The sequence below is a fragment of the Lynx rufus genome, unplaced genomic scaffold (genome assembly GCF_022079265.1).
Source record: "Lynx rufus isolate CCGP_SWC_20201006 ecotype Redwood Valley unplaced genomic scaffold, mLynRuf1.p SCAF_2, whole genome shotgun sequence".
NCBI lineage: Eukaryota > Metazoa > Chordata > Mammalia > Carnivora > Felidae > Lynx > Lynx rufus.
The window spans coordinates 67,311,527-67,338,926 of record NW_025814834.1 but is presented as its reverse complement, the minus strand read 5'-3'; the positions used below and the strand labels follow the sequence as shown (position 1 = coordinate 67,338,926).

The following is a 27,400-nucleotide window of genomic DNA, read 5'->3' as shown; positions in this document are numbered from 1 at the left end:
AAATTTGAAGTATTTTCTATGATATTACAAACTTTGACCAGAGTTTAAATACTAACCCCAAACTATTTTGTATACCTGTTTTTGAACGAATCTTGGTCAATCCGATACTTAACTTTCTTTTCTAAAATTATAATTTGTGGGGGAGAAAAACTAAGTGGTCTGACTTTTTTACAGGCCACATTTAAGGGATGGATGGATATCATGTATGCAGCTGTTGATTCACGAAACGTAAGTCTATTTAAAGGAAAAATTGTTTAATTTGATCCAGTGAATATTTCCACAGTGTTGTAATTTACTGGTAAATAAAACAATGAGTCAATTTATAGAAAACATCTATTTTACAAAAATAAAATATTCAACCTTGCATTATTTCTTCCAAAATTTGATTTAAATGTTTTTCCCTACTCGCTATAAATCTTTTAACACGTCTTTTCTATATCTAGCATGACACCCAGCACTTAAAAACTTGTTGATTTTGCAAACTGAGACAATTTATTTTTGGCTCCGATAGTTCTGGCCATTTGTGCATTAGAAGCTCTTAACAAAGAACGCACTTCCTTTGTCTGTCACAGATTTCCTCCATCTTTTTACTTCCTTGTAATAGAAGAATCTAATGGTGGAAAAACAAAACAAACAAAACTTTAGTGTTTCTCTCTGGGATGTGAGATTTTTGTGGTAGAAGGCAGGGGCCTTCACAATCTACTTTACACACCTCAACACTTTTGAAATTTTGTGTAGTTTTCATTAATTTTGTACTGTTTAACAAGGAGAAAGGAAATCACATTTTGGAAAAAAGAGATTGCCTTCTGGTATATTGCCGGAGCATAGCAATTAAACTCAAAATGTTACTTCCCTAGCACCAATAACCAGGTGGTAACTGAGAAAGAACTCCTGTGGGTTTTTTTTCACCTTATTAAAAAAAGAGAGAGAGAGAGAGCACAAGAACTAAAAGCACAGAATTGTATCTCTGTTTCAAGAATCCCAGTTATGTGCTCTTTTGAATAATAATAATAATAATAATAGTTAATTATGTATTACTACTCCCTCAGCTAAGGGCTTTCTTATACTATCACATTGAATCTTAAGTAACAATGTTATTGTGTGGTTGACATTAACTTCATTTCACTACTGAAGCAAAGAGGCTCAATGCATTAAGCGGTTGTATATGTTTTGAACTCTGACCACAAGCATGAGCTCATAACCACTTTCTTCTACAGTAGTTTCCTACTTGTTTTGATTAATTCATTTAAGGTTCTCTCCACCTTCCTTATCAACAGGTTGATATGCAACTTACTTTCAGTTTCTTCCTTAGTAACTTAGAAGACAGTGTCTGCTACATAACTCCTCAGCATTTAAGCATTTTACAAATGATGAAATACAAGTGGACATCAAAATTAAGAAAAGTTGCTTGCTCTTACTCTCAGTAGTCATCAGAGAAATGCAACTTTAACCCAAAATGTGACATTATTGCCTAATTGGCAATATTAAAAATTATGACAGTACCAAGTATTGTCAAGAATAAAGAACAATAAGAACTTTTAATGCTACCGGGAAAACATATATAAATATTTATTTTAAAAAGTTGAGCATTATCACATTATTTAATAAAATTCAAGGTATTCTTTAACCTTGCAGTTTCATTTTTAGCAATATATCCTACACTTTTGTGCATGCATAGCAGAATCTATGTACAAAAATGAACATAACTTTTTGGACTAGCAAAAACTGGTAACAACTCAAAAGTAGTAGAAATGGACAAATAATTAAATAGTATACAGTGATGAAATGATATACAAATACAGCATATGCAACACCATGGATGAATCTTAAAAATATAACAAAGTTGGGGTGCCTGACTGGCCCCGTCGGTAGAGTATGTAACTCTTGACCTCAGGTCATGAGTTCAAGCCCTACGTTGGATGTAGAGATAACTTAAAAATAAAATTTTTAAAAATATATATGTAAAACAGAGTTATGCAAATGTGCCCACTAGACAAAATGTAGACAAAACTAATCTTACTGTTCAAAAATGCTCACTTAGATGTTAACTCTAAGAAAAAGCATGGAAATAATTACCATAAAAGTCAGGATAATGATTGCCTTTAGTAGGGATTATAGAGTTTATATTTGGGAAGGATACACCAAGGGTTTCTGAATTCTTGACGATGTCCTGCACTGTGACATTCACTTTGTAACAATTTATTACTACATTTTACCTTTATGTGCTGTGCACTTTTCTGTATATATAATACTTAATTTAAAAACATTTAAATGTATCATTTTCTATCACTGTTTGCTATCTACACACATAAATGAAATAAAAGTCTCATCAAAGAATATGTACTTTTACAATACTTCTAATATTTTCCATTTTACTCTATTTTATTAGAAAAATATATCAAGTGGGCCGTTACCCTCTACATTGCTTTCATGACACAATGATACATTACCTGTATCCATTACCACCTGGGACTGGTTAACTGAGTTGGTTAGACCAATATCCTGTGTGACCTGAGCTATAGATTATAGTCAATGCTCAAGCCAACTGTCACTCTCTTTTTTTTGACCAAAAGTGTGCTGGACAAGAGAGGGTATCATTGTTACAGAAACTGTGCCTAAAGCCTACTGAGTAGGATGAATTTATACACTAATTTTCTTTTTTTTTTTTCAACGTTTATTTATTTTTTTGGGGGGACAGAGAGAGACAGAGCATGAACGGGGGAGGGGCAGAGAGAGAGGGAGACACAGAATCGGAAACATATACACTAATTTTCAAGAAGGAATGATCCAACAGATGAACCCATATCCACACATACAATAATAACTCTAGCCTATGAAGAGAAATGTGTAATAGAAATCAAACCTTTGCACTCAGTTATTACTACTGGCCAGGCACTGGTTTTTTTAAGCCCTTTTCATATATTAATATATTTAACATTTTCAACTACCCTGTGAGGTTAAGATTCTATTATTTCCATTTTACAGATGAAAAAACTGAATTAGAGAGAATAAATCTTAAAGGTTTTAACACAAAATAGTGTGACTCAAACATCTCTTTTGCAGGAAGAGGAAATCGTCACTCTGCATGCCCTACTGGGGGACTTTGGGGAAAGTACATTCATAATCTAGAAACTTACTGGGTGAAATTAATTTTAATTACCTACACTTTTCTATGAGTTGTTTTACTTTGTCAAATCAGTGAGCAGTCTTGTAGGACTCTTCAATAAGCATGTTAGATTTGGTGTTTCTTAAAATCTCTTTAATGTTTGACCTTTTTTTCATTCCCAGCAATTGAGACATGCTTTGAGAATTGAAAATTTGCTGATGTCCCTTTTATAAAACAAGTAGTGGTTCTAACAGTTATCATTCCTTAATATTTTGTAGGTAGAATTACAACCCAAGTATGAAGACAATCTGTACATGTACCTTTATTTTGTCATCTTTATTATTTTTGGTTCGTTCTTTACCCTGAATCTTTTCATTGGTGTCATCATAGATAACTTCAACCAACAGAAAAAGAAGATAAGTATACTAAAACTTCCTCTTTATTCTAAAATGTGAACTGAACATGTCACACTAGTTCTTTTAGGGTCTAAAATGTAATCAGCAAAAAAGAAGAAATATAAAATTCTGAAATTATCTTGAGATATTTAATCAATTGTGAGTTTTTAAGTAATTGCTAATTCAGATAGCATGTATTGATATTTTCAGTATAGAAATATGACTGATTAATACAGAATACTTTAAAGATTGAATATATGCATCTCTGTAAATGCGGATATTGGCAACATTAGAATAGCAAGTGGAAGAGATTTCACACAATTTCTGAGGTAGATTTTATAGCTAGCAAAGAACATGATTTTAACAAGTTTTGCTTTCATTTCTTTACTTTGGAGGTCAAGACATTTTTATGACAGAAGAGCAGAAGAAATACTACAATGCAATGAAAAAACTGGGTTCAAAGAAACCACAAAAACCCATCCCTCGGCCTGCTGTAAGAATAACATACTTTCATTCCCAGCAAGATCTATGTTCTTTACAACGTACACAGCCCAAATTGCTAGATACTAGTACTTTTATGAATTTACAAAACAAAATTTCTATCTTAGCAATGTGACTAGCAGCTAGCCTAAATAGCCTATGTATATGTGTAATAGTCTAAGTGTATATATATTATATATAATATAATGCACAAATTACGTATTATATATAAACATATAAAATATATGTAAATAAAAAGTTTCAGACTTACATGCCAATAGTATTATGTAGAATTGATGTCACTGAGGAGTGTCTAATAATGTAGAGAAGAAAACATATCCATACATACACTGTGTGGAAATACTGAGTGTTCACAGAGCGTGGTGGGGATGAATTGGAATAATTGGTACATCTCAGATTTGCCATATTTTCTGTCCAACTCTGCAGATTGATTGGAATCATTATGAAACAAGTCGCAGGTTTTGTTTTTCCTGGTTTTAGAAATATTTCATATTTCCCCTACCATCTTGCTTCTAAATCTGATGACATCGTTCTGAATTTTTATGGCTCTTCCAATTGTATACTATATGCCAGTAGCTGCTTGGTTGCTGCAGGGAATTACTGTCTGGAAGAAAAGAGCCCTTTAACAGAAGGGCAGTGCATGTGTGAAGGCCTTGAAGTAGGAAGGCCAGTGAAGCTGGGATGTAGAGAGTGGGGACTTATTGGAATGTGTTGAGAAAGAAGTTAGGGTACACAGACTTTTCTGAGCTTTGTATGTTATGTTCAAAAGTTGCCTTTATCTTTAGAGCAACTGGAAAAGATTGAAGGGGACCTGGTCATTTTCAGTTTTGTGAAGATAACTCAACCAGTATTGGCAGGGGTAATGTGTATGCTTATTAGATTTGTTTTGGAGCTGACTGATAGATGATGATAGGGTATGATAGGTAGCGATGATAGGTAGCCTAAACCAGAGTCATGTGGAGATGAATTAAAGTGGATGGATTTGTGAGCTGTCACTAGAGTACAATTACAAAGTTTGTCTATTAATTGAATATGGGAAGCAAAGAAGAACCCAACAAAGAGAACTTATGAGTTTCTACCATACACACTGGATGACTAGTGTCATGCAAGGTATGAAGAAGGGACATGCATGGAGAAAAAAAAATCAGAGATGCTAGCTTGCAGAATCTGGCAATCAAAAAAAGACAGGAATAAGAATGAGTATTTAGAAGTAGCAAAATAAGGTTTCTTGAGACTGAGAGGTAGGTTTTTGAAACAAAGCAGGAGTTCTGGAGAAGAAGAGTGTGAAGAGAGGGAATATAGAATAAAGTCACATATTTTAGAGGGATGAGTCCTCTAGCAAATATGGAATCATATATAAAAAGATATATGTGAAAAGTCAAGATAATATGAAATGCAAAAGGAAGTAGAAGAGTTTCTTGACACTGATTTTGATGCTCCCAAAAAAGAATAGAGACCAAAATAATAGGATATTTCTGAGAAGTTTGGAACTATCCTGGAGCAAGTGAGGGAAAAAGGATTCCTAATCATCATCAAGGGCCAAGATGAAGTGAGAGAACATAAATCTTTGGCAAACAAAGCTCGCAGGGTTACATAGCTTCCCGCAGCATACACTACATCCTGGGATTTAAGTTGGAGACAATTAGGGACTGAGGATTGCAGTTATACGTTGAAGTGACCCATTGGAAAGCTACATGGGCAGGAAACCTAAGCTTTTTATTGATAAAACCTTCTCATTTTAAGCAATTGTGAACCTCCTACACTGTAGGTGTTAAGTCTATGAGAAAAAATGACACTGCTCCAGAGCCTCCAGACAACTAGGAGAAATAACTAAAACAAATAAATAAGAGCAAACCATATGCAATACAGTGTCATCAATTTTATGACAAATGTAAACATAAAGTTTTCTGAGGACATGGAGTGCTTGAAACTTAAAACTGAATTCAAAGTCACCAGAGAAGGGGTGAAGGAAGTCTCTTTTAGTACAAGGAGATAAGATAAAATGATATGGTAGAATCTGCAAATTTTATTCAGAGGGATAGGAAATATCAGAAGGGTAGAAATAAGAGAAACATAACCAGACTTGGAAAGGTAAGCTACAGTAAATAAGAACTAACAAGGAAGGTTTGGAACTGGAATTAGACACATTTATTAAGTTGAAGAAGGCTTTGGAAGGACAGACTCACCTGAAGCAATAGAAGTCCAGTCCAGTAAGCCAGATGCCTATTCAGAGAAAAGAGAAAAATACTACAAACAGGAGGTTGATGTCCAAGAATTTGCATAGGGAGTAATGGATGTCTCTCAACAGAGAGGGAGAACACTAGTACAGAGCATCCAGATGGAGAGACATGTCAGAATCTGGGAAAGCTACGAAGTGTGTAGGTAACAGATCATCCGTGGTTCTAGTTAAGAAAGTACAGGACAGCTTAGTGGAAGTTAGGTCAAGGCTTGAGCCCCAAAAATCTTGAAATACCAAGCAGAAGTAGGCAAAATGGTATAAAACAGGGTCCAAACAAGTAGAACTGGTAAGGTGAGTTTCATAAACAAGACATAAAGCCATTCAGTGCTTGGAAATAAGGTCCAAACTGAATAGGGCAAAGGTTGAACATCTGATTGTGGACTATAACTTTTATAAATATTATTTTATTCTTTCAGAAGACTTGCCCCATATAATTTCACCCAGATTTTCCTTATTTTAAAATCTGGCATAACCATAGATCAGTAATCAAAGCTAAGAAATTAATTTTGGTACAATACCATTTAAATAAAATACAGAACTTAATTACATCTCACCAGGAGTTCTAAATATGTCCTTTTTCTTGAACTATAATTTTTTAAAACATCTTCCCAGGTGAACCTTAAGGTATTCTGGCTTTGGGGAAAGACGATAAAAGCAGAAACTAGAAAAAAATAAACATGAGAGAAAAATCTGGAGAGCTGTTTATTAGTACTTCAAAGTTTACTTTGATACCCCGTGCCAATACATGGGATAACAAAGATTTGTTATAGTGGCAAATATTGGCTGGCTGTCCATCATATACATGGTGATGTTATGGTTACTGAGAACACAGTAAGTGGTTCTTAACTTAAAGTCAGTTTACAAAATCTGGTATCATGAACAGTATAAGTAAAACAAATATATTTGGAAAAAGTTGTATATTCCAGTATACAAAATGTTCTTCCAAGTATTAAATAAGCATGGTATGTTTTTATAAAAGCTACATTTTCATATTGCTATGTTAAAACCAGATATGTTGAATTTGATTTTTTTTTATGTTCCTAAGTGAATTTTACATACTCTTTGTTCCAGAACAAATTCCAAGGAATGGTCTTTGATTTTGTAACCAAACAAGTCTTTGATATCAGCATCATGATTCTCATCTGCCTCAACATGGTCACCATGATGGTGGAAACTGATGACCAGAGTCAGGAGATGACAAACATTCTGTACTGGATTAATCTGGTGTTTATTGTTTTGTTCACTGGAGAGTGTGTGCTGAAACTAATCTCTCTTCGTTATTACTATTTCACCATCGGATGGAATATTTTTGATTTTGTGGTGGTCATTCTCTCTATCGTAGGTAAGAAGAGGTACTTTTACTCAATTAAGGAAGTTAGTAGTAAAAATTTGTTTTAAAATTTTGAAAATGTTTCTCACTAATCTTTCTCATTTATCCCCCCAAAATCTTAAATAAAGTCTAACGTCCATTCTTCAGTTTGTCATTTCTCTTGTTGTATGCTGTGCATGAACTGACATGTAAAAAAAAGATTTTATATTTTGCAGCTTTCATTTATCATCTTGTCTCATTTCACAAGATGATAACAGGAACTTGGCATAACAATCCTGTACTCAATCACACTCCGTTGATATAGACAAGTATTGCTTTGAATAAATAATTCACACACACATACACACAAAAATTATTAGAAGTAGTCAAATAGTCCATAGATAGGATATTGATAATTGGAATAGTTTGTATGTGTGTTTATATATATTCACGTATATATAAGCTTCATCTTACCTCTGGGTTCAGATATTTTCTATGTATTGTAATATTCTTTTTCCAGAAGTAGACATTTTGTTCAAAAATCCAAAACAGCTTCATTGTCATCAATACACATTGAGCAGCGAAGTATAGGGCATTAAATGAGGTGCTGGCAGTAAATATAAGAGATTTAAGGCAAGGTTCTGCCTCTTAGAGAAGAGAAAACATACATAGAGGGAAAAATTAGTATTCCACCATTTACACTGCTTTCTCTGACTGACTAGAACACCAAAACAATTCTCCATCCTGTGTGATCATCACAACAGTGCCGTGAGGTGGTCATTTAGCGATTAAGGGACAAGACTCAGGGATCATGCAGACCTGGCCTGGAGCTCGCCTATTTCCACTAATTACTGGCTCTGTGACCTACAACAAGTTACCTCTCCAATCCCTGACTTTCCAGAAAATATTTCAAGTGTTATTGGGAGAATTAAATGAGATGATATAAGTTGATGCATTTAGTATCATGCCTAGAACAAAGAAGAGCCCCAGTAAGTGCTAAGTTTAACAATAACAACAACAAAAGTAGATAGAGACTATCACCATCTAGTCATGTGTAAAAAAAAAAAAGAGAGACAGAGACAGAGAGAGAGAGGATTCAGTGCCAAGTTATGTCTGCTGCAAAGTCTGGATTCTCTCCTGTCCATCATTCTGCCACCTTCCAAATAAAATGGATCACAGCCATCTCAGGATAAGATCTCTCATTCCTGATCCAAAATCACAAGCCTTGTCCATTAGTTCTTATGCCAATACCAGAACTAGAATTTTAGAACTATAAATCCACTTCTTTGTTTGGTTGCCATATGCTCTGTAACATCTTTAGGTCTTCAGTGGTTGAATCTTTCTTTTGATAGATGCTTCTCTTGAACTAAGAAAAATGACCATTGATACCTTCAGAATCAATACCTTGTATGAGTGCCTTCAGAGGGATTAATGTTATAACACCAAACTTACCAGTTTCATTTTGCTAAATAATGCAGATTGTGCGTGTGTCTATATATGTGTGTGCGTGTGTATGTATATATCTAATTCTCATGCCCACATTTTGTAAAACTAGTGATTATCCAATTCATGTAAGTTTTCATTCACTGCTATTATCCAATTCATGTAAGTTTTCATTCACTGCTATTAAATATAACACTATTTTTGTTATTGTTTCTTGATTTTCCACAGGTATGTTTCTGGCCGAACTGATAGAAAAATACTTCGTGTCCCCTACCCTGTTCCGAGTGATCCGTCTCGCCAGGATTGGTCGAATCTTGCGTCTGATCAAAGGGGCGAAGGGGATCCGCACGCTGCTCTTTGCTCTGATGATGTCCCTTCCCGCCTTGTTTAACATCGGCCTCCTGCTCTTCCTGGTCATGTTCATCTACGCCATCTTTGGAATGTCCAACTTTGCGTATGTTAAGAGGGAAGTTGGAATTGATGACATGTTCAACTTTGAGACCTTCGGCAACAGCATGATCTGCCTGTTCCAAATTACCACCTCTGCTGGTTGGGATGGATTGCTAGCACCCATTCTTAATAGTGGACCTCCAGATTGTGACCCTGAAAAAGATCACCCTGGAAGCTCTGTTAAGGGAGACTGTGGGAACCCATCTGTGGGGATCTTCTTTTTTGTCAGTTACATCATCATATCGTTTCTAGTTGTGGTGAACATGTACATCGCTGTCATCCTGGAGAACTTCAGTGTCGCTACTGAGGAAAGTGCAGAGCCCCTGAGTGAGGATGACTTTGAGATGTTCTATGAGGTTTGGGAGAAGTTTGATCCTGATGCCACCCAGTTTATAGAGTTCTCCAAGCTCTCTGATTTTGCAGCTGCCCTAGATCCTCCTCTCCTCATAGCAAAACCAAACAAAGTCCAGCTCATTGCCATGGACCTGCCCATGGTCAGTGGCGACCGGATCCACTGCCTCGACATTTTATTTGCCTTCACAAAGCGTGTTTTGGGTGAGAGTGGAGAGATGGATGCCCTTCGAATACAGATGGAGGAGCGGTTCATGGCATCGAACCCCTCCAAAGTCTCCTACGAACCCATCACGACCACTCTGAAACGCAAGCAAGAGGAGGTGTCTGCTGTTGTTATCCAGAGGGCTTATAGACGCTACCTCTTGAAGCAAAAAGTGAAAAAGGTTTCGTGTATCTATAAGAAAGACAAAGGCAAAGAAGGCGAAGGAACACCTATCAAAGACGATATCCTCATTGATAAACTAAATGAGAATTCGACTCCAGAGAAAACCGATGTGACACCCTCCACCACTTCTCCACCCTCGTATGACAGTGTCACCAAACCGGAAAAAGAAAAATTTGAAAAAGACAAATCAGAAAAGGAAGACAAAGGGAAAGATATCAGGGAAAGTAAAAAGTAAAAGGAACAAAGAATATTCATTTTGTGATCAATTGTTTACAGCCTGTGATGGTGATGGATTAGTGTCAACAGGACTCCCACAGGAGGTCTATGCCAAACTGACTGTTTTTACAAATGTATACTTAAGGTCAGTGCCTATAACAAGACAGAGACCTCTGGTCAGCAAACTGGGACTCAATAAACCAGAAAAACAGCATCGACAGGAGGTTTCTGTTTTCACAACCAGCTGACACTGCTGATGAGCAGAGATGTAATGGCTACTCAGACTATAGGAACCACTTTAAAGGGGGGAGGGAAGTTAAATTTTTATGTAAATTCAACACGTGACACTTGATGATAGTAATTGTCACCACTGTTTATGATTTAACTGCCACACCTGCCATATTTTTACAAAATGTATGCTGTGAACTTATCACCTGTTTTTTTTTTTTAATTCACAGGTTGTTTACTATTATATGTGACTATTTTTGTAAATGGGTTTATGTTTGGGGAGAGGGATTAAAGGTAGGGAATTCTACGTTTCTCTAGTACAACTGGATATATTTTAAATGAAGGCATGCTGCATTTCTCATTCATACGTGAAAAAAAATCACATCACAAAAAGAAAGAGTTTACTTCTTGTTTCAGGATGTTTTTAGATTTTTGAGGTGCTTAAATAGCTATTCATGTTTTTAAGGTATCTCATCCAGAAAAATTTTAATGTGCCTGTAAATGTTCCATAGAATTCACAAGCATTGAAGAATTGTTTTATTTTTACATAATCCATTATATGTACATGTATATATGTATATATGTATATGTGCGTGTATATACATATATATGTATACACACAGACACACACACCCCATCACATGATCATTCACAGTCCCGGCAGCATGACTATAACATTTTTGATAAGTGTCCTTTGGCATAAACTAAAACTATCCTATCAATCCTTTTAAGAACCTGAATTGACCAAAAAGCATCCCCCACCACTTTATAAAGTTGATTCTGCTTTTTCCTGCAGTATTGTTTAGCCATCTTCTGCTCTTGGTAAGGTTGACATAGCATATGTCAATTAAAAAAAATAATAAAAGTCTGCTTTGTAAATAGTAATTTTACCCAGTGGTGCATGTTTGAGCAAACACAAATGATGACTTAAGCACAGTATTTATTGCATCAAATATGTACCACAGTAAGTATAGTTTGCAAGCTTTCAACAGGTAATATGATGTAATTGGTTCTATTATAGTTTGAAGCCGTCACTGCTGCATGTTTATCTTGCCTATGCTGCTGTATCTTACTCCTTCCACTGTTCAGAAGTCTAATATGGGAAGCCATACGTCAGTGGGAAAGTGAAGCAAATTGTTCGACCAAGACCTCATTCTCGTGTCATTAAGCAATAGGTTGCAGCAAACAAGGAAGAGCTTCTTGCTTTTTATTCTTCCGATCTTAATTGAACACTCTGTGGTAAAAAAAAAAAAAAAATTAAAAAAATAAAAAAAAAGCCCGACCGTACGAACGTATTGCAAGCTGCTTCAATCTGTTGAACCTGTATGGTTAGAGTTTTCTAAGAAAATATAAATACTGTAAAAAGTTCATTTTATTTTATTTTTCAGCCTTTTGTACATAAAATGAGAAATTAAAAGTATCTTCAGGTTGATGTCACAGTCACTATTGTTAGTTTCTGTTCTTAGCACTTTTAAATTACAGCACTTCACAAACTAAGACACAAAGACTAAGATGCAGTGTAGGTTTCTGCTTTTTTATTAGTACTGTAAACTTTGCACACATTTCGACGTGAAACACATCTCAGACTGAGTCCAGCGTTTATTTGCTTTCAAATAGTAATGCCTTATCATCGAAAGAGGCTTAAGGAAAGATCAGTTGATATTCTTGGCATTGCTTGAATCAGATATTTCCACCTAGTCTTTTTATTCAGAAAATAATGTCTTTTCCAGTGTTTGTTTACCCAGATAGATTTTACTCTTATTGGCCCGTATGGCATTAGAACTGTATCAGATATGATATGGGTCCCAAGTTGTTGTTTGTTTCTTTTTCCTCACAAAGCCAGGTAGTGAAATTATATTACCAGCTGCGGCAAAACATTTTGTTTTTCTTTCACAGGCAACATTAAGTGTAGATTCTTTATACTAAAGCTATTGACTTGTAGTGTGTTGGTGATATGCATGCAGGAAAATGCTACTACCATAAAGAACGGTAAACCACATTACAATCAAGCCAGAAGAATAAAGGTTTTGCTTTTGTTTTGTATTTAATTGTTCTGTCTTTGTTTCTATCTTTGAAATGCCATTTAAAGCTAAATTTCTATTATGTAAAAATGATCTATCAGAAAAAAATATAAATGTAAAGAATACACATTAAATATAATAATTCATCTTTAAATTTTTTCATGGAATGGAAATCAATTAAGAAGAGTGTATTGGATATCTAGTTTTAATATTGGCCAAAATCTAGATATGGTATTGGGTAGAGTACTGGAAAGTTAACAAAAATTAATAAAAAAATTGACTAAAATTTTAAATTGTGCATCCTTTCTCCTTCCCGTCTACCTACTGTTTTGTTCCTCTTTTCACTCTAGTTTCTTCCCTTTGTATTCTTGATCTAGTTTTCTATATGCTTTTTCATCCTTCCTTGGGCTCTTGGTGTTTTTCATTCAGGATATTTTTCTTGTTTCTTTTCTGTTCACCCAATCTCTTGTTAATTACATTCTGTAGACAATGGCTCTGTGCGCTTAAACCCCTAATAATTTGCTGTCACTATAAAAAATCCATAGACTATCATCATGTTCGTTTCTACAATTCCCTTGACAAAACTTCTAAGTGACCTTAGATCTCAACTCTTCATAATATAGTAACTAAATTCCCAAATGACACAGATTTGGTTTTTCTACTAATTATGAGCACTTTGAGAAATGTTTATCAATTCTTATTGCATATTAGAATTACCCTAGATACTTGTTTAAAACTGTCAATGGATGGACCAAGACCAGACCAATTGAACTCCTATCTCTGGGGATGAGACTTAAGCATCTAATATTTTTAAGGCTTGCCATTGATGCTGATTCATGCTAAGAGTTAAAAGCCAATGAGTCAGTGTCTCTTTGCCCAATAGGAAAAAATATTCTACAGAAAATGAACATTTCCTGTTTCAGAATTTCATTACATAATTCATCATGTATAAAGTAAGGCTTCCAATATGGAGGCTTTGGGATTATTCATCTTTTAGTACAAAAAATAGACATTGACCCATTTATTTCAGGGGTTCTCTTCTAAGACTGTAGTTAGTGAAAGGGAATCCTGTCAGTATTGCTTTTGAGAGCTTTTCAAATTATACACACACACATACACACACATGCACACAACATGGCACCCCAAATTATTCCTAATGCATACTGGGTGAGATGAATATGCAGGTGGTTTAGGAAACAGTATGGATTCATAAAATACCCATCCAGGTGAACCCTACATGCCCTATTGGGTAAGAACCATTAATCTGGACCAATGGGAGATAGCCCACATAAGACATACATTCAATTTGTGATTATCAAGTCACAAATCTAAACAGGAAAGACTTCTCTACTTTTCTATTTTGGGGCACCTCTCATAATCATATGTTCTCCTGAGTTCTGTATAACACAGATCGATTTACAAAGAGAAGAGGGGAGAGAATAAGAGAGGGGGATGTAAAGGCTGAGGAGAAGGAAAGAGAGAGAACAACTGGGGAAAGTAGAGGAAGGTAGAGGAGTTTAAAAATGGGAAGGGATGCTTTATAAATTATCCTCTGAAAAAGGTCTTGCTGTTAATAACTACAGCAATAGTGAGAGAAGGGGGAAGAAACAGGCGTGCGGGAAAGAAATTTTGCTTAGTTGTCAATAAGCAATGTAAACATGCTTCTCCTTCCTTTTTTTTTTAAATACCTATAAAAAAGGTGAAGAGGGTATTATGCAAGTAAATGCTACAATAATCGCATTGATAGTGTTTTTTTTTTCTGTCATTAGAACTAAATAAATGTTTGTCTACTGCATATTAACTTTGCGATAGGAGCTGAGAGATCAAAGATGAAATTAACTGTCGAAAAGAAGGTTATAGCCAGAGGTGAAGAACCTTGAATGTCACGCTAAAGAGTCTGGGATTTATTCTGTTGGCAATGAGGAATGATTGATCGCTCCTGAGCAGTAGAATGGCAGTGAAATTAGATATTTCTGTCCCTATTTAATGTGATAATAAGAAGACTACACTGCCCCTATTTTGCAATATTTCACAGAGATCTCATTTTCCCATCTCTTTATTTTTAAAGATGTTTGTGTTTTTATCTTTTAATATATATTTTTAAAAGAATGTGCAGGGGCGCCTGGGTGGCGCAGTCGGTTAAGCGTCCGACTTCAGCCAGGTCACGATCTCGCGGTCCGTGAGTTCGAGCCCCGCGTCAGGCTCTGGGCTGATGGCTCAGAGCCTGGAGCCTGTTTCCGATTCTGTGTCTCCCTCTCTCTCTGCCCCTCCCCCGTTCATGCTCTGTCTCTCTCTGTCCCAAAAAAAATAAATAAACGTTGGAAAAAAAAAAAAATTTAAAAAAAAAAAAAAGAATGTGCATAGTTTAAAAAACAATCCAATATTTTTTGTTAATAGCATATCAACCTACTTATATTTATTTTATACACAGATACATTTGATTTTAATTACCTTATTCTGTGCTTTTTATTTGTCAAGTTTCTCTTTTTTCTTCCTTCTCTTCTTGTCCTCCTGTGCATTAATTTTGTTGTTTATTCTCTTTCCCACATCTGTACTGGTTCCAAAGATACAAATCTTGTCCCTCTTCCCCTCCCTTTCTCCCTTCCTCCTTTCCTCCCTTCCTTCCTTTTCTCTTGCTTTTTTTTTTTATAAGTGATTGATCTTAAATTTTAACATGCATACTTAGCTAGTGAAATATAATAAACAGTTGTACTCTTATCTGGAACAATGAAGTTCCTTAGAATGTTTACATAGTATTGCCCACTTCGCATGTGATTTTTGTCTACTATTTTAATTCTACTTTGTCTGACACCCAGCAAATTAAACAATATTATTATTATAAATTTGTATAGTCAGTGCTTAGACTTTATATGTTAATTAATCCTTCCTAAAATATGTTTTTTCTGTCTATTTCATTTTATGTTCTATTTCCTTCTTGAAATATATGAGGAATTCTATGAGGGAGGTCTGTGAGTAGCAAACTGACTCCATTTTTCTTTTTCTTAAAATGGCCTAATTTCACCCATATTTTAATGGACTAGTTTAGATTATATTTATTCTGTTTTTTTTCAATGTTTTGAGTCTAGTTATGAAAATACTTTTATTAATCTGACTCAGAAATTATGCTAATTTGAGGATTAACATGCTTATTAATACCTAAAATTTAGAAAATTTCAGGAAAATTTCTTTTAGCAAACAAATATTTTCTCATTCTATATTTTTTCTATTTTCTCCATCTGGAACTCCTGAGGGTTGTATGTTGAAATTTCTAAATCTTATTTTTAGTGTTCTTTCTGGGTAATTTGTCAGGTTTTGGTATCAGGATAATGCTGGCTTCATAAAACAAGTTAGGAATTGTCCATTCCTGAAGGACTTTCTGTTAAGAGTGGAATCATTTCTCCCTTAAATATTGATGTAGTTCATTAGTAAAGCCATCTGGAACTTGAGTCTTCTTTGTAGGAAAGTTTTTAATTACAGATATCTGTTCCTAATAGGGCTATTAAGACTTTTCCTTTTTTTGTTTTGTTTTGTTTTGTTTTGGTAAGTTACATTTTATAAAGGCTTTGTTCATCTAAGTTATTGAATTTACTCATAAGTGGTTCATGTCATTCCATTCTTGTGCTTTTAATATCTGTGGCATCCCTGGTCATATCCTTTTTTTCATTTCTGGCATTGAAAATTTGTAATTTATCTTTTTCTTAATTAGAATATCTGGGGGTTCTTCAATTTTATTAATGTATTCAAAATACCAAATATTGGTTTATTGATTTTCTCTGCAGTTTTTCAGTTTTCTACTCATTGATTTCTGCTCTTTTTAATCCTAATGTGATTAAGTATGCTATTTGGTGTAGGTCTTTAAAGCAGATACTTGTTACCATCTAAAAAGGGAATCACTGCAATTCCTAATCTGAGAGTTTTCAGAATCAGTGCACACTGAATTTTATTAAATTTTTATTGTACCTTATTTAGACAATCATGTTAGTGTTATAATCCTTTATTTTGGCAAGGTAGTAAAGAGTGTTAATTGCCTTTAGAATGTTAATCCTAATTATTCTGGAATTGAATCCAATTTGGTCATTTACATTATCAATTTCGTATTTTGCAATATTTAGTTTTCTAGTATTTTGCTTCATATTTTCACATCTACATCTGTGAAACAGCTTGGCTTACAATCTTTCTTTTAATGTGCTTAGTAGGTTTGGATCATAAGACTATGGTATGCTTTTAAAACAAGTTGGGAAAGGCTCCTCCTTTTTTTGTTCTCTGTTAGAGATTAAGATTGATGTTAATTTTCCCTTAATTATTTGGATGACTCATGAAGTCTGAAGATTTGCTTTTTATGTTCAATTTTTAATCACGTATTTATTTTCCTTAATAGGTAAAAGACCTTTTAGTTTTCCTGTTTCTTCTGGACTCAGTTGCCACTGAACTATTTTTTCTAATAATTTAACCATTTCAAATAAGATTTCAAGTTTATTCACATAAAGTTACTTATAACTTTATATTATCTATTAAACTCTATAGGATCTGTAGTAAAGACCCTCCTCCCCCAATTAATTATATTAATATCATATTTTATTATATTAATTATTATATATTAAGAACTAACTTTTGGCTTTCTAAATCTTCTCTATAGCATGTCTTTTTCTATTTCATTATTAATTTTGGTGGTTTTCATATTTATCATTTCCTTCCTTCTATTTCATTGGTTCTAATTTACTATTATTTTATAAATTATTAAAATTTATTTTCAGCCTTTATTCATTCTTTTTTTAGTAAATGCACTTAGGCTAGACTATAAATTTCTCTATAAGCATGGCTTTAATAAAATTCCACAAATTTTGTTATATTTTATTTTGTTACCATTCAGTTAATAATGTTTTCTAATTTCTATTGTGATTTCTTCTTACTAGAAATTTGGAAAAGTACTGTTTAATTTCCAAATATTTGAGGAATTTTCTAGATATTTTTGTTTTGACTTCTAATTTATTTTCCCTGTATTCAGATAATACAATCTGCATAATTTTAATCATTTAACTTTGGGGGGGAACTGCTTTGTAGCTCAGCAGCTTAGCAAATGTAATATAAGTTTCATATGTAGTTGAAAATAAAGTGTATTACTCAGTTGTTATTGCAATGTTTTATATACATTTAATAGATCAAGCTTGTTAATCATGTCATTCAAAATACAAATTTATTGATTTTTTTTGTATGTTTTTTCTACAATACGTCACGCATTTTTAAACTGATAAATCTTATAGTATATTATTGAAGCCAATCTTTAGGGAGTAAGAGGAATTATCAATCCATGCTCAATTCTAGAAAGGCTGCCTATTAAACACTGCATTATTAGAAGGAACTATGAGTGGGTTGATAGCTATTGCCATTATTTGCCCACACTAACAAGCATTCTCTTGTAAAACAAACCAATATTTTAGAAAGCCAGATTCTTATGTATCTTGGTTGGTCTTTTGTGTGTGTGTGATTCCTCCAAGAGTTAAACACAGAATTACCATACAACCCAGCAATTCCCCTAGAAGGTATACATTCAACCAAGAGAAATGAAAACGTGCGCGTGCGCACACACACACACACACACACACACACACAGGAACTTCTACACAAATGTTTGTAACATAACTATAACAACAAAAAGATGGAAACATCCCAAATGCCCATCATTGGATGGATAAACCAATTGAAGTATATACATACAATGAAATATTATTCGACCATAAAAAGGAATGGAGTACTAATACACTTTACAACTTGGATTGACCTCAAAAACATTATGCTAAGTTTAAAAGGCCAGAATAAAGGTATGATTTATTTTATGTGACATGGCCGGAATACACAAATCCATAAAAACAGAAAGCGAGTTAGAACTTACTAGGGGAGTGATTACTTACTACTCGTGGGGTGTTTTCCGAGGCAACTTAAAGGTTTTGAAAGTAGAGATAGATTGTGGTTACACAACATTGTGAGTACACCAAATGCCGCTGAATTGCACACTTTAATATAATTTTGTGAATTTCACTTCAGTGAAAATGTATATAGAAAATAGTTAATGCAGCCGCTCTGGAAAGCAGTGTGGAGGTTCCTCAGAAAATTAAAAATAGACCTACCCTATGACCCAGCAATAGCACTGCTAGGAGTTTATCCAAGGGATACAGGAGTACTGATGCATAGGGGCACTTGTACCCCAATGTTCATAGCAGCGCTCTCAACAATAGCCAAATTATGGAAAGAGCCTAAATGTCCATCAACTGATGAATGGATAAAGAAATTGTGGTTTATATACACAATGGAATACTACGTGGCAATGAGAAAAAATGAAATATGGCCTTTTGTAGCAACGTGGATGGAACTGGAGAGTGTGATGCTAAGTGAAATAAGCCATACAGAGAAAGACAGATACCATATGGTTTCACTCTTATGTGGATCCTGAGAAACTTAACAGGAACCCATGGGGGAGGGGAAGGGGAAAAAAAAAAAAGAGGTTAGAGTGGGAGAGAGCCAAAGCATAAGAGACTGTTAAAAACTGAGAACAAACTGAGGGTTGATGGGGGGTGGGAGGGGGGGAGGGGGGTGATGGGTATTGAGGAGGCCACCTTTTGGGATGAGCACTGAGTGTTGTATGGAAACCAATTTGACAATAAATTTCATATATTAAAAAAAAAAAAGAAAAAGAAAATAGTTAATATTATTGCAACCCTAAACACTAGGGGGCGCTACGTCCATTAAGAAACATGGCTAACATTTTTTTTTCCGCAAAGAACGAGAGTTACTTTTGCAAATTTTGCACTTATTTTGCGTCTATTTTAGATGTGAAAAAATAGAAGCAACTGTAACTTATGGAAACATTTCTGGGAAACAATGTTTTACATTTGAATGTATCTCTTCAGGAAAAGGCAGTTTGTGAAGCATCTTTAAGAAAAGATTTCTTTCCTTGAACATGGAACACCTTATAGTTGAAAAACCAAACCAACACAAATAAATTATGAAACCAAAGAAATGGTGAATGGAAAGAATTTCAGAGATTTACATAAAACTGAATGAACCCAATGTCCAAGTACATAGAGTTTCAAATAACCTTTCATTATTACTGTAAGTAACTGAGAGGGTTTTGAAAATGTTTATCCATATTTTCATGAGCACAATAATATCTGGTTGTCCAATGAAGCTCATGTCTTAAATTCTTTCTCTGATTCATGAAATAATTCATCACTTATTCATTAATAAAGCTATATTTGTTGAATTAGTATCAGGAATAAAATAATTAGACCATAATCTCCCTGAACTACTGTGGCCAGGGTTTTAACAAAGTCACATAGGAAGGGTCATGCATTCACATGTGTAAAATATTTATTTTCAACTACAAGCCACACAATAAGTTACTCTTCCTATAAAGAGAATGTTCTTCTGCTACTGTACATAACAAATCCCAAACGCAGCAGAGGAAAATTAGCCCAAGAAAACATGGTCCCCAAAGCAAATCTGATCCAAAGCATTCTAATTAGACTATATAATTATGACGTTGTACAGACGTTCTTGGGTTAATGTATAAAGTCAGCAGTCAGCATTTTTTAAGGCATACTAACGGGAAACAAAGCTTTCCTCAGGAATCAGCTGATAAACACTGTAAAGAACGGGGCACCTGTGTGGCTCAGTCAGGTAAGTGTCCACCTTCAGCTCAGGTCATGATCTTGTAGTTCATGGGTTTGAGCCCTGTGTCGGACTCTGTGCTGACACCTCAGAGCCTGGAACCTGCTTCAGATTCTGTGTGTCCCTCTCTCTCTGCCTCTCTCCTGCTTGTGCTCTCTCTCTCTCTCTTAAAAATAAACATTAAGACTATAAAGACCATACTCTGAGAAAAATCAGGATAGTCTTGCTACAAAATCCTCTGTGAAACAAGAAGCAGGCATTCCAGAATAGACAGTTTGGGACAAAACTCAATGCAGGGCTTGGCAAAAGAATCTAAAATTCAGAAACATAAGCTTAATTGCTGACTTTTTCTTAGAAAGATCTGGAAATATACCAGAACCTATATAGTCAATATATAAGGTATATATAGATTTTCCTAAGATGCTTCAATTCAGTCATTCTAAAACCCAACATTCTAAAACCCAAATGAAATATCTTTTTGTCCTCTCCATGAAATAACTTTCAGATATTGTTATAGTATATTGGTTTTCAATTGCCAATAACAAATAAGCACAAATGTGGCAACTCAAACAACACATGTTTATTATCTCAAAGTTTCTGTGGGTCAGGAATTTGGACACAGTATACCTGGGTTCTCTGCTCAGAATCTCACAAGACTGGAGTCTTGTGACTCCAGTAGGCAAGATTTTGACCAGTACTGGGTCTCATCTGACACTTGGGGGCCTCTTCAAAGCTCACGTGGTTGTTGAAAGATTTTAGTTCCTTACAGTTACAGAACTCATGGTGGCTCGTTTCTTCAAAGTCAACAGGATCTTTGTTTCTTCAAGTCTCTAAGTTCATTGTAAGGGCAAACAACATGTCATTACACATTTGTCCAAACGCATAGAATGTAAAACAAACAAAAAAGAGTGAACTGTAATGTGAATTATGGAGTTAGGTGATTATCATGTGTCAATATAGGTTTATCAGTTGTAACAAACGTACCGCTCTAGTGGAGGGTGTTGATAATAGGAGAGATGATGCATATGTAGGGGCAAGGGGTATATGGGAAATCCCTGTATCTTCCTTCCTTCCTCTCAATTTTGCTGTGAATCTAAAACTGCTCTAAAAATAAATAATAAATAAATAAATAAATAAATAAGTTTTTAAATAAAATTAAATCAATGTGTACCTTTATTACATCTGCAACATTCTTTGACTTTTGCCATATTTCAGTGGTAAAAAATAGGTCACAAGTTCTGCCCCCATTCAGGTAGAAAGAATTACACCAGGATGGCATAGCTCATGGAGGGAGCATGGTGGGGGGAAGGGGTACTCTTGGTGAGTCTGTCACATACAAAGATAGGTGAACTAAATGAAACCTGACTTCCCGAATCAAAATTATGTTGCTCACAGGGGACAAGCCATAAAGAAAGCACCTTCTTCTGCAACCCTCTTATCATCGTGGAATAACAAGGCTGATTTCTGTCTGAGTGGCTACACATATCATACAAGCAACAATTACAACCAGCCATTACTCTTCAGCCTTCACACCAGCATATTCATTCACGTGCACTCCAAATACTCTCTCTCTCCCTATCTGACAATGACCTAAGTATTAACAATTGTTTTTCCTTTCCAGAGGACATCTCCTTTAGAAGTATGCAGCCTAATTTTTTTAATTGTAATTAAATCTCTTCTAATAACTCAGTAGAAAAATCAAGTAGACTTTATTCACTAGAATTTGTCTAGTCATAATTTCTAACTTAGTATATAAGAAATCTCTGGGGCATTTATTGACATTTATTTTTTTTTAACTCACAGTGATTCATTCTCACATTACATCACTTAACTTTGCACATGACTGTTTCCAGATGGTACTGAAATGATCTGGCATCCAGATATTGGTTACTGCATTAATGAAAAGAAGTGGGTTGTCTACACAAGTCCTAGTCTGAAAAATCAAAACCTCAAGGAGAAAAAACAAAAAAGAGATCCCTTAAATCTCAGCTACAAAGAAACAGAGAAAGTAACTAGCAAAAGAACACTAAGTAAAAAATGCTAAGCTTGAAGAATCTTCTGTCAGGGCAGTAATGACCTTGGAGAAAGTTTGCAGAAGTTAGCAATTTTGCAGGTTGATTTTAAATCCTGTCTGCACGATCTTGAATAATTTGTTAGTCCTGGGAGTCATTTATCTAGAATCACTCATTCGGAATAATTATCTGAAACCAAAATTTAACTCTTGCTTGAGGACCATTTGTAAGTCCTGATTCAATTAATTGCTAGAAATAATAAAGCCATCAAGTCAATCAATGAGGAAGTGTGTGCTTAAGCCGTGTCACATGCCCAGTGCAGGGCTAGGCCGTGTGCCAGACTTGACTTTGATATGAATCTGGATCTAGTAATGAAGGAGTCAGGGTACTGAGGAAGTCTTGTCACCAGACAAAGCTGGTTATCTTTTAGGTATACAATGACATAATGACTTGTCACAGAATGCCTTGTTGCAGATTAATACTTGTGTTCTTGTCTTTACACAAGTGGGGGAATGTCTAGGCATCCAGGTTGCTACTTTCAGAATGGTTACTAACCATAAAGACATTAACGCATCCTGGCCCCTTTGGAAGGCTTTGATGTCAGTTGCTCAAGATTAATCAGTCACCTGTGTCAAAATTAGGGAAGGTGCCAGGGTATTGGGCCACCACCCCCATTAGGCAATAATACCAGGAACATAGCAGGTGTTTATTAAATATTGCTGCAAAATTGAATGCATGGCAATCTGTATATAGCCTTTCTGGAGGGTTGAGGATAATTTGGGCCTTACAGCAGTCTTTGCCATGAGAACTTCCCCTGCCCTGTACCCCATGGGTTGGGCATCTGTGAGGCATCCTTCCAGCTTTGCCACCTTACCTGTCTGGTCTCAGTGGAAGGAGGAAGAAGGTCCAGCTCGATCAATCAGATTCGCTCTTAAAAATCTAAACTGAGGGGTGCCTGGGTGGCGCAGTCGGTTAAGCGTCCGACTTCAGCCAGGTCGCAATCTCGCGGTCCGGGAGTTCGAGCCCCGCGTCAGGCTCTGGGCTGATGGCTCAGAGCCTGGAGCCTGTTTCCGATTCTGTGTCTCCCTCTCTCTCTGCCCCTCCCCCGTTCATGCTCTGTCTCTCTCTGTCCCAAAAGTAAAATAAACTTTAAAAAAAAAAAATCTAAACTGAAAGATAGAGATTGGTACTAAAGGGGCACCTGGGTGGCTCAGTCGTTTAAGCATCTGGCTTCAGCCTATATCATGATCTCGCCACTCCAGAGTTCAAGCCCCATGTCAGGCTCTGTGCTGACAGCTCAAAGACTGGAGCCTGTTTCAGATTCTGTGTCTCCCTCTCTCTCTCTGCCTCTCCCCCGCTCACACTCTGTCTCTCTCAAAAATAAACATTAAAAAAATTTAAAAATAAAAGTTGAGCTATTTAATGGTGGAGCTAGGAAGACTATCTTTCTGAGAATTGGTTTTTTATAATTTCTTTGGATTCTATGAAACGTCTTTTCAGTAAACCCCTTTTCATTCATTTATTTTTGTTTACTTTGAAGATTATATTACTTTCAACCAAAGATGTCTTAAGACTATCAACAGCCTTTTGAAATGTGCTGGAGGCCAAATAAAGGAACAGGAGACATCTGTGGGTGAATTACCTTATTTCCTCATTTTTTTCACTTTAAGCATGAAACCTAGTAAACTTAGAACTTTTAAGAATATATAATAGCTTTTATTTCCATCTTCACATTGCAATCTCTTAGGGATGTAGCAAGTTAAACTCAGTTAAATTTATTTTCTAGAAAATGTTTTTGTATCAACAATAGCTCTCTAGCTTAAAGCAGGAAGGGAGACAGAGAGGAATATGAGTTTATAATTCCCAGTAGGAGTAGTTTAACATAAAGAAAGTGACAGATGTACTGTAAAGAACGTGAAGAGATTCAGTAGCTTTTAACACTTCTGTTGAGCATTCAGTAGAGGTTTGCTATTTATAAGCTGTAGTTTATAGATTGTCTGACTCTACTCTGTTTCATGATACATATAATATTAAATGAACATATACATAGACTTAATAAAATGCAAGTAAGTTTGTATCTTATGTTGATTTTTTACAATCATAGAACTCTGAGAACTATGAAGAACAAAGGGTTACAAAATATTACGTTTAAAACATCTTATTGAGGGGTGCCTGGGTGGCTCAGTCAGTTACAGTCAGTTAAGCGTCCAACTTCAGCTCAGGTCATGATCTCACAGGGCTCATGGGTTTGAGCCCCTGCATCAGGCTCTGTGTTGACAGCTCAAAGCCTGGAGCGTGCTTTGGATTCTGTGTCTCCTTCTCTCTCTGCCTCTCCCCCACTCACGGTCTGTCTCTGTCTCTCAAAATAAAAACATTAAAAAAAATTTTTTTAACTTGTTATTGAATAGTATTATTTTAAAATTTCTATAATTTTTTTAATATCTAAGACTGCTTTGCTTCCTTTTTGCTTGGATATTTTTATTACACTTTTCAATATGCTTAAAATATTTTATAAGATTCATATATTTAAAATATACCCTATGATGAAACTCACCTGCTTTAGAGAATATACAATTTTATTGATAATATAGTGCTGATTCTTACTCTTTGCTAAAAAATATAAGTTCAAATAGGCTACAGAGAATGATTAAAAACTAAAAATTGTATGTGTTGATATGTTGAACTTATTACTGTATTTGGTACTTAGTCATCAGAATAACAATTACTAATATCCCAGAAGCGCATGCCTTTCCAACCTGCCACATTGCTGTGGACTACGTGGGTCTGTCTGCCTCAGCTCCTGCTTTGCCTTCACGGGTAGCAGCACGACCTATGGTTATTGCCCAGTCTCATTCTACAACTCTTTTTCTGACCACATTTTAGCTCAACCAGAAGACTGATTCAAATCTCCTGTTGTCATCACCTCTCATGCCAAACTCAGTAGTGAAAGATGGCAGGATGTACATTTACACATATCAATGGGCAAGAGCCCAAACTTCAGAATCAGATCTTGTCACCACTGGGTAATCATCTGGATATACCAATGATGCTCATTCAACAGCTGAAAGGCTGGTAGGCAGAATTCCATGGAGAAGCTTGACTAGGTGAGGGTAGCTCTTCCAATTAGGTGATGCAAAACAGAATGGAAATAAACTGGTCCCTAAACACTCTAAGTCTGATGTCATGTCCTCTGGGGGCTTTCCTGTTGTTTCATTTCCTAAGACAGCAATCAGGTGTTCATTCCTTGACCACCTAGCATTATGCCTCTCCATGAGTCAGCCCTCCTAATGTCCAAGATTTTTAGCCCACATGATCCCCCTGCCATATGCATTCCACTGGGAGGAGCAGAGGAAATTTTGTGGACCCTGCATGTCTGTAGCTTAAAAACAGAGGAAAAGAGGAAAAGACACCGAGGCTTCTGGTGAAGAATGACTTAAAGCTGGTGAGAGATAAAATATAAAAGAAAGAGAAAGAGAGAGTGACTTTTACCATCAAAGGAGAAGAAGCTTACATATTGGTTTATAATCTTTTTTCTTCCTGAGGATAATTTCTAGTCACTACTGTAAACTCCCATAGAAAATGTTTCTATGAGACATCTCTCTACCACATTTCTTGAGATTTTTCTTTCATAATTCTATCCAGGAAGATAGAATTCCTATACCTAGGAAGAATAATAGTGATAATAATATTATAAATTCTATAATAATATGATTATAATACTTTTGTTATATTTACTATCATTATTGCTAATTTTAATTGAGCCTCACTATGTACCAGACACAATTCCAAGTAATTTACATGAATTGTCTCATTGACTTCTCCCCAAATATACACATAATGTTCTCCCCATTACCAACAGAGAACTCGAGGCCCAATGAGATTGAGTAATTTGCCTAATATCACAGAGCTGAGTAGTAGAGCCAGGATTTGAACCTACGCAGTGCGACCCAAGCTCTTACTCACTGAGATATTCTGTGTATATGAACTGAACCCCTTTTATATTGAAGCAATTTCTTAACTCACTCAGTGAATACATCCAACCAGACAGGTCCAAGTTCTTCTAAAGCTTTTCCATGTCAAACAGCGTTAACAGTCAACATCCTCCTTCAGGTTGAACTATCTCAGGGAAAAAAATTGTATCAAGTGTCTTTCTACCTGCTTGAACTTTTGAATAATTGGGAACAAGGAGGGTGGAAATAATATAACAACAGAGGCTTGCTTTTGGATTCATTCATTCATTCTTTCCACAAATGTTTGAATGAGTGTTTTGCTTTGTAGCCTAGAGACTGAGGATCACCAGTAAACCAGCGGCTCCTTTATTTGGGCCTGTTTACCCTCAACCCAGCAGCTTCCTGAAGACCATCTCTTAAGAGTGGTTTTTGGGGCGCCTGGGTGGCTCAGTTGGTTGGGTGACTGACTTCAGCTCAGGTCATGATCTCACGTTCCGTGAGTTCGAGCCCCGCGTCGGGCTCTGGGCTGATGGCTCAGAGCCTGGAGCCTGCTTCCGGTTCTGTGTCTCCCTCTCTCTGCCCCTCCTCCGTTCATGCTCTCTCTCTGTCTCAAAATAAATAAACGTTAAAAAAAAAAAAGAGTGGTTTTTGTGTCAGGCGTAAGACACATAGTCACATCACATAAGAACCTAAACATGAGAAATGTTATAGAAGGCATGGGATTGAGAGTATTTAAATAGTATATAACACCAAAGGGAAAAGAACATCTGATTCTTATCCACAGCCAGTAAAAAGAGTATAAAATGGCTTTAACATCTTATGATGCCAGCCATCCCAAGAGAAGTCTATTTGTGTAAGTCATGGAATTGAAGCCATTTCTCTGCAGGAGATTGGGTGTTCCTGGCCACGACTGGGTACTAAACGAGGTGGCCCCATGGTAATCTAATTGCAAGGCATGTGAGACAGCCCCTCAAAGGTGGCTAGGGCACAGAAGAAGGTATAATGGGATTAACTGGACCCAGCAAGAAGCCTTCAGACCCAACAATAAAGCCTCCAAGGGAAGGAGTAGCATCATAGTGGCTCTCCTCAAATGTACGTTGGGTAGAGTCCCCTGAACCTGTTTGTG

At 35.7% G+C, this 27,400-nt stretch overlaps 1 protein-coding gene across 11 annotated transcripts in view; it reads left to right on the top strand.

Annotated features, from left to right (window-relative positions):
- LOC124515213 (sodium channel protein type 2 subunit alpha) overlaps nt 1-10,417 on the top strand; it is an 85,671-nt gene extending 75,254 nt beyond the window's left edge. For 8 of the 11 annotated variants that reach the window (XM_047083893.1, XM_047083895.1, XM_047083889.1 and 5 more), the window contains 5 exons: nt 175-228; nt 3,385-3,522; nt 3,890-3,994; nt 7,313-7,583; nt 9,222-10,417. In XM_047083893.1, coding sequence (XP_046939849.1) covers nt 175-228; nt 3,385-3,522; nt 3,890-3,994; nt 7,313-7,583; nt 9,222-10,417 — 1,764 coding nt within the window. Of the gene's footprint in view, nt 1-174; nt 233-3,384; nt 3,523-3,889; nt 3,995-7,312; nt 7,584-9,221 lie in introns of all 11 variants that reach the window. The other 3 variants (XM_047083898.1, XM_047083891.1, XM_047083899.1) reach the window with 1 other exon arrangement.
- The last annotated feature ends 16,983 nt before the right edge of the window (nt 10,418-27,400 follow it).